Source organism: Anser anser (assembly GCF_964211835.1).
Source record: "Anser anser genome assembly, chromosome: 4".
NCBI classification, from domain to species: Eukaryota; Metazoa; Chordata; class Aves; order Anseriformes; family Anatidae; genus Anser; species Anser anser.
The window spans coordinates 24910497-24924786 of NC_139724.1; the positions used below are offsets into that span (position 1 = coordinate 24910497).

At 33.3% G+C, this 14290-nt stretch overlaps 1 protein-coding gene across 3 annotated transcripts in view; it reads left to right on the plus strand.

Moving 5' to 3' along the window:
• GLRA3 (glycine receptor alpha 3) overlaps positions 1 to 14290 on the plus strand; it is a 99543-nt gene that overhangs the window by 13787 nt on the left and 71466 nt on the right. For 2 of the 3 annotated variants that reach the window (XM_083835373.1, XM_083835372.1), the window contains exon 2: positions 9972 to 10099. In XM_083835373.1, coding sequence (XP_083691499.1) covers positions 9972 to 10099 — 128 coding nt within the window. Of the gene's footprint in view, positions 1 to 8389; positions 10100 to 14290 lie in introns of those variants that run through there. The other variant, XM_083835371.1, reaches the window with a different exon arrangement.

A 14290-nucleotide genomic window follows, 5' to 3' on the forward strand; every position in this document is an offset into this window, starting at 1 on the left:
TGGAGACTTACAATTTCTATATTCAGGTATATTCCATCTCTTCAAAAAAGAACCAACCAACCAAATAAAAAAACAAAAAGTACCAATTGGTTGAATCTTGGAAGGGTCTATGTTTAATTCAAAGTTAACACTGTCAGAAAATTGACTCATGCAGTGGGTCTCCAGAAGAGTCAGATATATGTCAGCATCTGACATCTTGACATCTTGTGCAGATGCTTGAGTGAGCTTTTACCTCAGAAATGGATGTTGAAATAAATTAAGAAACAGGTAGAAATTAAGACCTGAATTTAAAGCACTGATGAAAATAAGATGTACATAATATATGAGACTACTGAGGAAAAAGGTGTTTCTCGCAAAATTAGGAACAAATATTTAGATTAGAACCAGAATTCATAAAATGTCTTAAGAAAAATCAAATGCCTAATGGCTGAAGTTGGCAACAATAAAACAACAAAGCAAATTAAAAAACAAAGGAAAATTAGAGAGAGAATCTGTAGTTTATTGAATCCATTTCTTAATTAAGCTGGAAAGCCACGTCCATAGGATTATGAAGAATGCTGACAAAACTTTTTTTTTTCCTTTACTCTAAGAGTAAATGGTTTTCCAAAGAGGGTGGGGTAGAGGAAGAGGGAGAGCAAGCTTTGTGTTTAAATATATATATGGAATCACAAACAAAAACAAGCGTACCCAAATTTAGTCTCATATAGACTGTAAAGACCTTTGACCTGAATGAAGATCGGGTCAGAATGACCTAAGCAGAAGACTTAAAACAAACAAAAAAACAAACAAACAAACAAACAAACAACTCTATTTTTTTTGTCTGTTAGGAAAGGATGAAGCACACTATAGCAATCCAAAGCTTTTTAAAACTATAGCATATAAAGCAAATAAGCTATAACATTGTATCAATTTACTTCCATGACAAACAGGGCTGGAGGAAGACTGAGGGGCAGGAGGAATTCTCAGCTGCATTGACAAAGGGGGAAAAAATTACACTGTAAAGGTATCAGAAACATCATAACAAAATGCTTGTAACTGTTGCCTAGCTCATAAAATGCATTAAAATGCAACATTACTACAGTCACTGAAACAGAAAAATTAATATTTTCCAAATTTGAAAAAAAATAGACATTTTTAATAGTTGCATTGAAATACAGTCCCATATATTTTTATGTAGTTTTCCTTCCTAACCATGGAAATAATAAAGAATGAATAATGTTATTTTAAAATGGAAATTCATTCTTTGCTACATACAAAAATTGTTACTTTGGCTGAAAATATGTTCAATGATCTCTGATGTAACTTTACTTATCTCCACACATTGTATCAAAAAAAAAAATCTGACCTTTAGAATGTATTCAAAGTAAGAGGATAAAAGTACAGCTAGAAAAATCTAAGTGGGAGAAATCAATAGGAAAATCTAATCTGTCACAGAATATGTTTAAAGTTTTCCTGAGAGTTTTTGTTAGAAATCACCTCTTTAAAATCTTGGTGAGACAATGCTTCTGCTCCTGTTATTGGAACTGACAGTCCTTTCTCCAGCACACATGAGTTGAGTTCCATGTTCCAATCTGAGCTAGTAAAATCACTATTATCTAAAACATTGCAGAATATGAAAATCTGCATTTTCATTGCATTAGGAACTGATGATTTCATGACCTACAACAAATGAACGTATTTTCATATTCAATTAGCAAGCAATACATTATTGTCAGTTTTAACAGAAATTGTAGGAAATACAATTGGAATCTCTCTTTTTTGAGTCATGTCAAATTTAATTTTCTCCTTCATTTGCAATCTTTGAGTTTAGTACATGTCACTCTCTTCCTTCACATACTCTCACCAGTGGAAACCTGCTTTTCGTTTTTCTTGGTCCCTCAGGACGAAATTCTCTCATTCACCAGTAAAGCTCAAGTAGAATTATTTTGATGATGGAATAGTAAGGAGGAATTGGAAAAAGGTGATTTCCTTGTGTGAACCTTGAACTGTAGAAGAGGATAATGTTACCTAATTCAGGTAACCAAATTTCTTCGGGTTAACAGTGTAGGTAATGTAAAGTAAGACTGAGTCTTCCAAATGATAATTTACAGCAGGAGTCTAATTCTGAGTCTTGCTTCACATCTCAGAAGAAACTCTTTTTTTGTAAGCTAGAAAGCTAGAAGGGAACAGCAGCGACAGTGGATTCTTTTAGGACTGGATCCATGCATCTGCAATCCTCAGACTCTTCTCTTAGCTTTCCAAAATGGCCCTGACTTTTTGTGAATTAATATTGTTGAAGAATGGCCTCCAATAAGAGAAGTCTACATGTCTTTTTTTTTTTTTTTTTTTTTTCTGTGAGGGATTTTAATTTCCAGTAGAGTGAAAGAGTGAAGAGATTGCTTTAAAATTTTATTGCAATTTAAATGATATATATATATTTGCTTTAAACATATTTATCCTCCTTCTGAGCTCCTGTTCCACAATATTTACCTCATCTGCAAAGCTTCTGAAGTTTAAATTGTTTATTGAAATCAAAAACAGTGAAATGCATTTCTCTTCGGACACAACTATCTTAGGTTTAAACACACTACACCTCGGTAGAACACCTGTGTCATGCTACTTGACTGAACAGATTAATCTTAATGAAAAACTAAGCAAAAACTGGAAAAAGTTTAGGAAACAGCCTTATCCACAAAAATCAAACAAATTAGTATTGTTTAAGCTTTATATATTTTTTTTTCTCTAAAATTGAACACTGTTTTTACCTTTCTGAAAGAATAGGATTTCTTATTTTTGTTCAAACAAGGAAACATTTTTAATTTTGATGGGCTTGATTCCTTCAGAGGTCATTCTTGTTAACATTTGTTGTATTTTTCTTGTTTAAAGATGTCACATGCAGGAATATTTTCCATTAAAAATGACTTTTTTTTTTTTTTTTGTCAGGTACATGTTGGAATAATGTGCAATTTTTACATACTATAAACTCTGACCTTTTTAGTTCTTTACCTACTTTAATGAATAGATCTTTCTATTCTAGATTGCCAGGTGATTAGGTGCAGATTATTTTAGCAGACCTTTTTAATTAAATGGTTATACTGAATAGTTTTTGTTTTAAAATTAATTAATTCTGTCACCATTACTTACAGGTACAAGGTTGTCTTGAGCTAATTCACCTAAATATTATTGGTGAAACACTGAATAAGTACTGACTCAGATTAATTTACTGAAATGCTTTTGTTGCTGTTTCTGAGATGCAGCTGAGTGCATAATGGCTGGCTGCAGTTTTTGCTTTCCTTTATGAGTGTTTAATTAATTTCCTTGAGACTCTCTTAAGAGCTTTTTAATGTAAAGTGCATTAAAAATATTCAAACATCAGCTGGAGAGAATTGACCACAGTCACAAGATTGGATTGCTCATGGGGTTTGGCCACACTTGCTGTCTCAGAGAATTGTTACTGGACCACCACAATGCATTCAAAGCATAGAGCATCATATAATATCTCTGTAGTATGTATTGTAAGATGAAAAAAAAAAATCTACCTTATTGAATGACTAAGATGGTCTGTATTTCATATGAAAGAAATAATTTATTATTGGATAAGAAAATCAGCAAGCCAAATATGGCAGTAAGTTGGTGTTAAGATAGGATCTTCAAGATAAAACATGGAAGTAGTTTAATTATGGAAGGAAGAAATTGAATGTACCATCTAAGTCAAAGGTAATTTATATCAATTGTAGTCAACATGAAGTTAGGAAGACTCTGGAGACTACCCTCAGAATAACTTGGGTAAGTTAGAGGACTTCTCTAACTTGGATTTGTTAACTTTTCTCTGCTAAGTTTCTAATGGAAGGTATCATTACAGCACACAATAGGTTTTATTCATCTTTGTCATCGACATATAGCAGTAAATGGGAAGAGAATATATACCTCTTAAAATAAAGCATATATATAAGGCACTTTCGTTTTTACATTCCTTTCCTTTACCTGTGCTTTAGCAAAAATATCCACAAGTTTGGGGCAGATAGAAAAGAGATGGCTTATGAATAGGAATACAGTGATTCTTCAAAAAATACATACTTTAGAAGCTTTAAAGTAGGAGACATTTTTGGAGATTGTAAAATTCCCTTTGAAGAGTTTTTCTCAGTCATTTCGTTTTGGAAGAAGGGAAGAGATGGTGAGATTTCCTCTAACAAAAATACTTTAAATAGAAATGTCAGGAGCACTGATTCATGACCCACGTCATTCTTGTGTGCTAAATTGTCAGCTGCTAGATGAGGTCTCCTATATAAATTCTGTAGATGGTGGTGTCCTTGCTGCATAGCTATGCTAACTATTTTTTAATGAGTTCTGTAATAGTAATTATTTTAATAATTTAAAAGAATCAATAACAATGCAAACATATCCTCAGCAGGGGAGTTAGAAAGGAACTGAATCCCATCGCCTACAATCACAGTCATACATCTCATAACAACCCAATACCCTTATCAAGCTCCATCTTAAAACACACAAGGCTTTTGTATCTCCGTTCAAAGTGCTAGACTATTTCTGAACTGAAGTGTTTCATTGGTTGAAAGAGTTTTAATTTACTATCTAAATTTATCCCCGGCCACTTCATATTCATTTGCTTTCACAGCAATGATATTATCTACCTTAAAATTCCTTCCTCTTTGCAGGTGCACATCACAAATAGAACAGTAGCACAATTTTTCCTAGCAGTGGTCAATCTCTGATTTTTAAGATGGCTGTAGTTTATGAGCAGCTCAAGTCCATTTTCTTTTCTGGGGCTTAATTCTAAACTGAGCAGGGAGGTGGTGTCATACAACTGCTGGGTAAGTCAAATATCCAGCTGTGAAAGGAAATTTAGAAAATGGGCCAGCATTACCCCATGTAACCTACACCCCAGATTACAGGTTACAGTACCAGCACCTGCAAGCCTGCAACCCAGCGCCAAGGTAGAAGGACCCTGAGAAGACATTATTTTCTACTTTGAATTATTCCCATTGCTTGCTTTCCTTAATCTCTTCAACTCCATAATGTGTCTTTTGGCAATACAAAGATTGCCTTTTCTGCATGAGACTTGTAATGTCAACTCTGAATTTAGCCTGCTCTTCTATATATTCCTTTTCATTCCTTTTCACTAACATATATGAAAAGCAGTAATTTAAATTTTGCTAAATTGCTTCTTTCGTAAAGCCATACTGTACTTGTGTGTTACAGCTTCATCTACTGTTGCCTTTACTATTCAAACTGTGTACCTAAATTCCCATTTGAATTTGCCTGTCATTGATTATTCTGCCTTTCCTCTTTAGATTAAATGTCCAATGTTTTCTGCCCCTTGGAGGTATTTGAACACTTTAGTCATGTTACTTTTCAATCCTCTTTTTGATAAACTAAACAGATTGAACTCCTAAAATCTCTTACTGTAAGGAAATTTTCCTAAATCTCAGATCATGTTTTAGTGGCTTTGTTCAGTACCTTTCCTAATGCTTTAATATCCTCTTAAAACTTGGACACAGAATCCGGTGCAATGTCCCAGAACTGGTCTCATTAATAGCATATGAAATAATAATTGACCTTCATGCTCCTGCACACTCTTTCAATTTTTCCACGCTGTTGGATAGCACAGTAGTGCAGTGAGAACTTTACCATGACAGTACTGAATTGTTCAACGTGAATTCTGAATCCTTCAGATGCACTGCTTTGTCCAACTCTGTCCACATACCAAATTCATATACGTGCAAATGTCCTCCTTTTCTATTTTAAACTGTTCTACTTAAATGGTCTGAACTTAAGAAATCATTTTATTTCCTTGCACTCATCAGTATTTAACTCCATCATTTTGTGTGTGTGTGTGTGATTCTTAGTTTTAAACTATCAATGATTTTCTATTTTATTTCTAGATCATAGATGGCAGTGCTGAACATAATTCTTACTACAATTCCCTACAGTTGCCATTTGTCTAGCATTTAGGATGTGGGTGCTGATACAGAGATGTCTTGGCTGAGCCAGAATGTTTCTTACTATCTGAGTAACATTTTTGTCCCACTGTAAATGTACTCAGTTTGACCTAACAGTTTCTGGCCCAAATATGATTCATGTACTTGTCACAGACCTGTGAATTCTGGATGTTTTCCTATTTCTGTCTATGAATTTCCAACCTGACAATCTTCAAGGCACGATGCAAAGCTCATCTCTCTTCAGATTGTAGATGAACACTGATTTAATGGGCTGAATAGACCAAAGATGGGAGTAATTATAGTCCTGGTGGTTCTAATTTTCTGTTCATGCCTGGTTTTGTAGAGCAGCTTATCTGGAGCTAATATTCTTACCCTAACTTTTGATGGTCTTAATTCAGTTGGTCACAAATTATTTTTCAAATACATTGTTTGATAACATTTTCTATTTTTCTTTATATTTGCCCACTAGTTTAACTATCAATTTTCTTTGCAATTGTTTAGCCCAGTTTAGTTTACAAAGTAAAGGTGTTCAGGACACATTCAGCAAGGTGAAAAGTGGGAAGTAATAATCTTTCTCCAATAAAATACTTTTGCAATGGTGAACATTCACTGTCTCTGCCTGTGAACAATAGTGTAGAGCTTTCCTTCTCAGTAATTTGAAGTTGCACAATAACTTTATGTTAACCACAAGTCTATTGGAGCTTAGTTCTGAATGCACCACATTATGAAAGTTTTGCTGATACTAAATTCTTATAATTCTGCCTCTTGGAAAACACACGCACAAAATTATTTTAAAAAAATGCAACAGGTCAGTGTAAATTCCCTCTGGATGTGCACAAAGCCATTACTAGTTGAGTGTAGTGAAGAGAAAGGCTATGTGCATTACAACTAAAAGAAGCTAAATTTGTACTTTATGAAAAGAGTGTAACTTTCTGTAGCCACTTAGCCAGAAGCTTATTTTTCACAGGCTGTGTACAACAGAACTGAAGAATCTTTACCATGTAGAATCATTTTTATGATAATTTATATACAGAGGACCAGTATTTTGACACAAAGGCCTTCCTAAAAATCCACTGCCTTACTCAAGCTTCACTGTATTACCTATATTACTTGATTCTTTTTAACTAAAAGAGTGTTCCACAATGCAGTTCAGATAGACGGAAGTATTATCTTTCCAACAGCATTCTTGAAATACAGTTTTTCTATTAAAGGGACTTTGAACAAGGCAGAATTCTGCAGTGCTCAACCAGTTTTTTGTCAATAGCACACTGGGCTGAGAAAAACATAAAATACTTGAAATATTTAATTAAAAATTACAGCTAATTTCTAAAATAAAACTTATTTCTACAGTATTTATTAATTATGCTGAATATATTTCTTTCAGAAGCAGGCAATAAAATTATTCCAGATACTATGAGGCTTTTAACTGACTAATTCTAACAAAAATTAGTGATGCTACCATATGACACAAAAGTAAATGCTACTTTGAAAAAATCTGTAGTCACAGCAATGACTATATTTCCTATTCAGCATTAGTTACCTTAATTTCAAAGTACTCTATTCCATGGTAGACTTGAAAAGCAACATCAGAATGATTTAGAAAAAAATCAGAGAAGAGGAAAACAACAAACAGATCTCCAATCAGATAAAGTGATCAATATTAAAGGTAACAACAGACTTTTCTACATTCATGTTCTGGAGAATTTATCTCCAGAATAGAAATATCATGTGTCCCTGCCCATTCCAAGGTTGGAATTAGATGATCATTACGGTCCTTTCCAACCCAAGCCAATCTATGATTCTATGATTCTACCACATAAATTGATATATATATGTGTGTGTTCATATATAGAAATACAGCTTTCTTATGCAAGGGCATAAGACACAAATCCAGGTGTCCATATCTCTATATATGTATATATATGATATATATATATGATATATATATATATATATATACACACAGTTTCTTGATTCTCCACTGCCTTGTAAAAAGATACAATCCAGCGAAGTAGGTGTAGTTAGGCTTTCATGTTTTATTTGCTTTATAAACACGTATAAACTTTTAAAGAAATATGAATGACTAGAAGTTGCCATACTGTGATAAACTAGATCCATTCAGAATATTTGTTAGTGAAAATGATGTCAGAGGCCAATAAGAACAGAATATGAAACAGTAATTTCAAATTGCACTAGAATAGGAATAGTTAAGTATTTCCTTGATTAAAAAGGGGATACATTCTTCAGCTACATGAAGAAATAAAGAACGAGGTTAGCTACTAAAGGAGACTATAGAAGCATTTTTACTGAAAGATAATACTGAAAGATATAACAAAGTACTCAGAAAAATTTAGAAATGCATAACAAATTAGAAATTTACAAAGTAGAAATATGCAAATCAACTTACATATAGAGCAGATTCCACACTAGATTTAGAGTTCACTAGAAGCAGAGAAATTTTTATTTTATTTAACTAATTTTAGTTAATATCACAATTAAAAGACTTCACTGCATTTTTCAATTAAAATATAAGTAAACCACAGCATTCTAGAGGTTTCTATGTACGTGTTCTGTGAGTGTCCAAATTTTTCATACTTAATATGAAAGAATTTTAGATTTATGATATTAAATGCAAATATCTAATTTCAAGACAGATTTTTTGGTAGCCCCTCTAGACGGAAATTGCCATAAAAACTGTAACTCCCCATGTCCAAAGTAATGTAGTTTTTGGAGGAAAAAAAATGGCATTCCCAGTCTGCCCTTACCATGACATCTTCATACACACATACCTGTACGGATTTTTTACCATTCTGGAACTCCATGCATTGTTAACAAGCAAAGATCAGCATAAATTTTTCATGACTTAGAAAAATCCTAAAGGTTTTATATTATTTCCTGCGTCTATCTCTAAACAAAGGCATATTTAAGTACTTCTAAAAGAATGAATTGGCATTATTAGGAGACAATGAATGGGGTAAGTAGAATAGATTCACATCCTTTTGCAACAGAGTTTTGACTGGAAATCAGCACAACGATCAGAATTTCTTTATCTTTTTTTCAGACTCCAATGTCATTCTCCAAGGAATGATTTTAGTTGCACTGTGTATCACAATGTTACTCACAAATTTATTCATATGTATATTTACTGACTGTTGTTTTTATAATGTGTTGGCCAGCAGTTGAGTAAGAGTTCCACAACAATAAAGACCTTTTTTTCAGGTCCACATATCTGATCGCAGTACTGATATTCTTCTCTCTTGACATGTGCAGAGCACACTTTAGAATGTCAGTGGGAGTTCTGCATACATATGGAGAGGAGGATATAGGAGATGACATTTTCCATGTGGCCCTGAGATGAAAATTTTGCCCTAAGATAGTTCCTTCAGTATTTTTTCAGCAGTCATTTTTGTTTTAATAGAATATGAACCTCTAAAACAATGTTAAAAAATACCAGTTGCCAAGGGACTGTTTGATATGTTGTTTTATGTACAAATATAAAACATTCTCTGAAGAAAAAATGATGGTGGTAGTACTCTTCTATGAAAGATCTTTACAATATTTTTTTCTGATCTAGGCTCATATTACATTACTCCCAGTTAAACAGACCAATCTTAAAGTAGGCTCCAAACTATGACATTCCACATGCATAGCTACTTATCTATTATTTTTTAACTCTGTGATAATGTATCAATAACTGTTGACTGAAAGTGTTATTAATTTCCAGAAGTTCTGAGGAAGGGATAATAGAGTATGCAGTTTATGAAAATAAAATTTGCATATAAAATGACAGATAGAAAGAGAACTTACTGTTTCCATTTATTTGCTACTACTATTTTTGGAGCTTAAACTAGCATGAAAGGCAATCTCAGATTTGCTGTTTTCCTGTTCATACAATAATAAGCAAAGTGATTGACTCTGCAAAATGAAAATTTTCCTAAAAAAATCTCTTACAAAACATTTTGTTGTTTTATGTGTTTTGTGTGTGTGTGTGTTGTTGTTGTTATTTGCTTTGTTTGTCTTTTTCCTGGTTCTTAGCTTGGTAGCCACAAAGGAAACAGACAGTGCAAGATCTCGTAGCATGCCAATGTCTCCATCTGATTTCCTGGATAAGCTAATGGGTAGGATGTCGGGCTACGATGCAAGGATAAGACCAAATTTCAAAGGTAATTTCAAACCTACACTTCTAAGTAATTCAGTATTTCTTGTCACAAAACTGCAGTTTCTGGAATAAATATGAAGCCAAGAAATATACTCTAATTGGAAAAAAAAAAAAAAAAGTGCATTTCTTTGCTTTTCTTTGCTATGATGGTTTATTTCAGTATTAATCTGCTCTATTAGCATGCAAACTGCTGTTTACCCTAAAGTAACACTGTGCAGAGCAAAATAAGCCTCCAGGCAAAGTCTACGCACAGCAGTTTTTTATCTCTCTTTGAGTCTCCTGAAGTCCTAAAAAAAAATGCTTAAAAATGAGGAATTTACAGCTTAGTAGTTGATTTGTGGATCAGATTTTGGAGTTTGTCATGGACACAATGCAGACACAATCTTCTGATGGGGCTAAAGTGAAGAACAGGCAGATGGTTTAGAGAATAGTGAATATGCAATATTCGCAATATTCTTGAATGTATAATTCAAAAGACTTAGAGCATTGTTTTATAACTACTGAAATTTAAAGAGACAAAACCTAATTTGACATTGTTCTTTTTCAAAAAGTTAACATTCTAAATCTTCTAGACAGCTATGCAGTTTGAACAAATCTGCCCACAATGATTCAGATCTATCGCTAAGAATAAGTATCTCCTTAAGTGACTTTGCCACTTTCTGGTTAGTTTTATTAGTCCTTGAGTTTTTAATTTGGCAACTGTTTTAAAGAAACAGACCTAATAAGAGATCTCAGACAATCATTTGCTCTGTCAATAAAAGTTCTATGTAGACAAGATTTTTAACATCTTTTGTCATGATTAAACTTGGCCAATAACACAAAATTATACCTTTTGTCTGAGTGCTGTACTTCTGAATAAGGAATTTTTCATATCTATTCTTGTTCAATAGAAAGAATAGAATAGAGAATAATATTTGAATTCGTTTAGGTATGAAATAAAACAGAAATGAAAAACTATTGCAAAACGTTTGTTCCAGTTACAAAATAGTTTTATTTCTAGTAAATCAAAACTATAGCAAGATGTTTATCCTACTTTGGGTTTTGTTTAGGAAAGTGTAAAGTGTTCCTTGCCTTGATATTGCCAAACAGTATTCAGCAATCATTAATTAAGGAACTACTTAAGTCAGGACATAGTTTTGGCCTTTTCCATATTTTATGGCAATAAAATTGTGATGTTTTGCAATTGTGCAAATTAACCTTTTTTTTTTTTTCATTTGCTTTGAATTGGGTGACTATTTTATTTTGTTGCCATGTGACTTATTAAGAAATGGAGGAAATTCACATCTTTTTGATCTTTACAGATTTTTGTACTTATATATTGCTCCCTACCATATTCCTTTTCCAATGCTAGGAGTGCTGTCTTGCTTATGCTGGTTTTGTGTGGCAGCAGCTCATAGAGTTTGACATCCTTGGTTGCCTTCTTGACACCTCTTTTCTCCCTAATTTTCTCCCTTTGAGGTGGAAAAATATTTTGAAGTATTTAAGATGGAAGTTCATGATCTACTTATATGGCGGTCCATTTTTTGATTTGTATTTTCCTATCTTTAATGATATCTGAAGAGAATACTTTCAGAGAACCATCCGTAATGAATCTATACTCTCTTTCCTGCATGGAAATCATTAATTTGGATCCCATCAGTACAAATGCACAGTAAGGATTGTTTTCCATTTGACTGACACTGAATTTCATCAAACATTTATACCTTGATAGCTCTTTATTTTGACCTTTCTGCAACTCCTTGCATTCAGCTTTGCATACAACTACACAAAATACCATAATTATAGTGCCTTTCTTTTCTAGGTCATTAATACTGAACTACAATGATACAGTTCAGATCTATAGGGGAACTCATAAACAATCACCTCATAATTTTAAAAATAGCTTTCTACTCCTACCATTAAATTATTTTAAAACAAAAGATCTATAGGTGGACCTCATTTCTCTCGTTTTGCCAAGACTAATATCCTTAAAAAGCCTTTGACAAAAGATCAAGTTACGAAGTACTTGAAAATCTGAATAAACTATTTCAATTAATTTAAGCTATAACTAAATATTTAATTAATTATATTGCCTTTGTCCACATGCTTACCAGCTCTTTCAGAGATCTTCAGTAGATCTGAGAGATGCTATTGCAGCTAAAATAATAATTTTTTATTCTATTAATTAATAGAATAATTCTACTAATAGAATTACTAGAAATAATCCAGTAATCTATTAATTATAACATTTCTCATAATTTCTACCCGTTTGGCTGGTATAGAGTTAAGGTTTACAGGGATAATGCTTATTGTTAATGTCATCCACCATCACCTTCAGAAACCTTTTTTCTTCTTTAATTCAAATTATAGCTGGAAGTGATACACACTTCTTTCTATTGATAACAAAATTGACACAAGTGATAGCTGACTAACAGTAATTACTATTTCAACTTTCAACTTACAGTGTTGCAACAATTTTTATAATGTCTGGCTTAATATCACCTCAGGCTGTCAGTTTGTTCCGGTTCCTTTGGTCTCCAATGTTGAAATACAAAAATCATAGAATCATAGAATGGCTCGGATTGGAAGGGCCTTTAAAGGCCATCGAGTTCCAACCCCCCTACCATAGGCAGGGACACCACCCACTAAATCAGGTTGCTCAGGGCCTCATCTAACCTGGTCTTGAACACCTCCAGGGATGGGGCATCCACAGCCTCTCTGGACAACCTTTTCCAGTGCCTCACCACCCTCTACATATTTCTTCCCAGTGCCTAATCTAAATCTCCCCTCTTTTAGTTTAAAACCGTTTCTCCTTGTCCTGTCATTATCTGATTAAGCAAAGAGTTGATCTCCATTTTTTTTGTAAATCCCCTTCAAGTACTGAAAAGCCGCAATGAGGTCACCCTGGAGCCTTCTCCTTAGGCTGAAAAGCCCCAGCTTTCTCAAACCTTTCTTCGTAGGAAATCCTACAGTCCTCATACAAAATCTTCCATCGGAATGGCTCAGTATTTGACAATGCTAGCAATAGAATACAAATGCTACTCCAAAGCCTTAATTTAGTTTTTCTGCTGCTGTTTTTCATGGATACCTCTGTATCTTAATCATCTCCTCGACTTCACCTTCCAGTCTTGGCAGTATTCTATTTTTAATGCCTTAAAGATAGTTATCACTTTTAGCTTTTCTGTCTCTACTAAGCTTCAGCTCTACTTTTTTTTTTGGCCTGCCTTTAATTTATATTTTACTTGCCTAGGTTCATATGTTTGAACCTGAATTCCAGGTTTAACAGCTTCATTTATGCTTCTATTTGACCATGTTTTAGGAGGTTCATTTTTGCTCTAAGCACAGTATCTTTAAGTAATCTCTAAACCACTTCCAAGCTGCTTATAGCTTCTTTTTATCCTCTTTTTAACTAGCTATTACCTGTCTTTTTGTAAGGCTGCTTTTGAAATTAAGCATCAGTGTTGTATCAATTTATTTATTTATTTTATCTTTATAAAAGCAATTATGAATATTGATGAAGCAAATTTACACTTTACTGTAGTAACACTGTAGTGTTAGTAAAGTGCAATATTAGTGCTCTAGTAGTTCTATTGTACTACTTTAAACAAGATAATATCATATCAAATTTGAAATAAATGACAAGTACTACAACATGGAAGTGTCAGAAAGTAAAGCCTTGCAAACAAATTGTCTGACACTACCAGGAAATACAATTTTCTCCCTGATAGTTTTTAGTGCCTCTCCCCTTGTTCATCTCTCCTGTTTTTTCTTCCATTTCTTTTGATCTTTTTCAGGAGTTTTTTCCACATATTGTCCATAGCAAGGTTTTACTGAATTCTAAGTATTGGATTTGCTCAACTGTTTTGAATAATTAACCAAGTATCAAAATGACTGTAGTGCCAAAGTGACTGCAGAGTGATACCTTTTTATCTGAGACTTCTACTTTGTATATGTAGTCTTGTGTATTACAATGACTGAAGTACATGCAATGATGTTTTGTTGTAATTCCCATACAGTACTTCAAAACAATTATTGCCCTGAGGAAAGAAAGCTGGACGTTCAAAGTTTTGTCCTGTTGGCAGAATTTTTAATGAATGTTCTTATTCTTCAAATATTTAATATCAGGTTCATTGGTCACATTAAATTTTTATAGTTGTAAAGCACAAACAGTGGCAGAGCAGCCTATTACTTCAGTGACTCTAAAAAATAAATATTA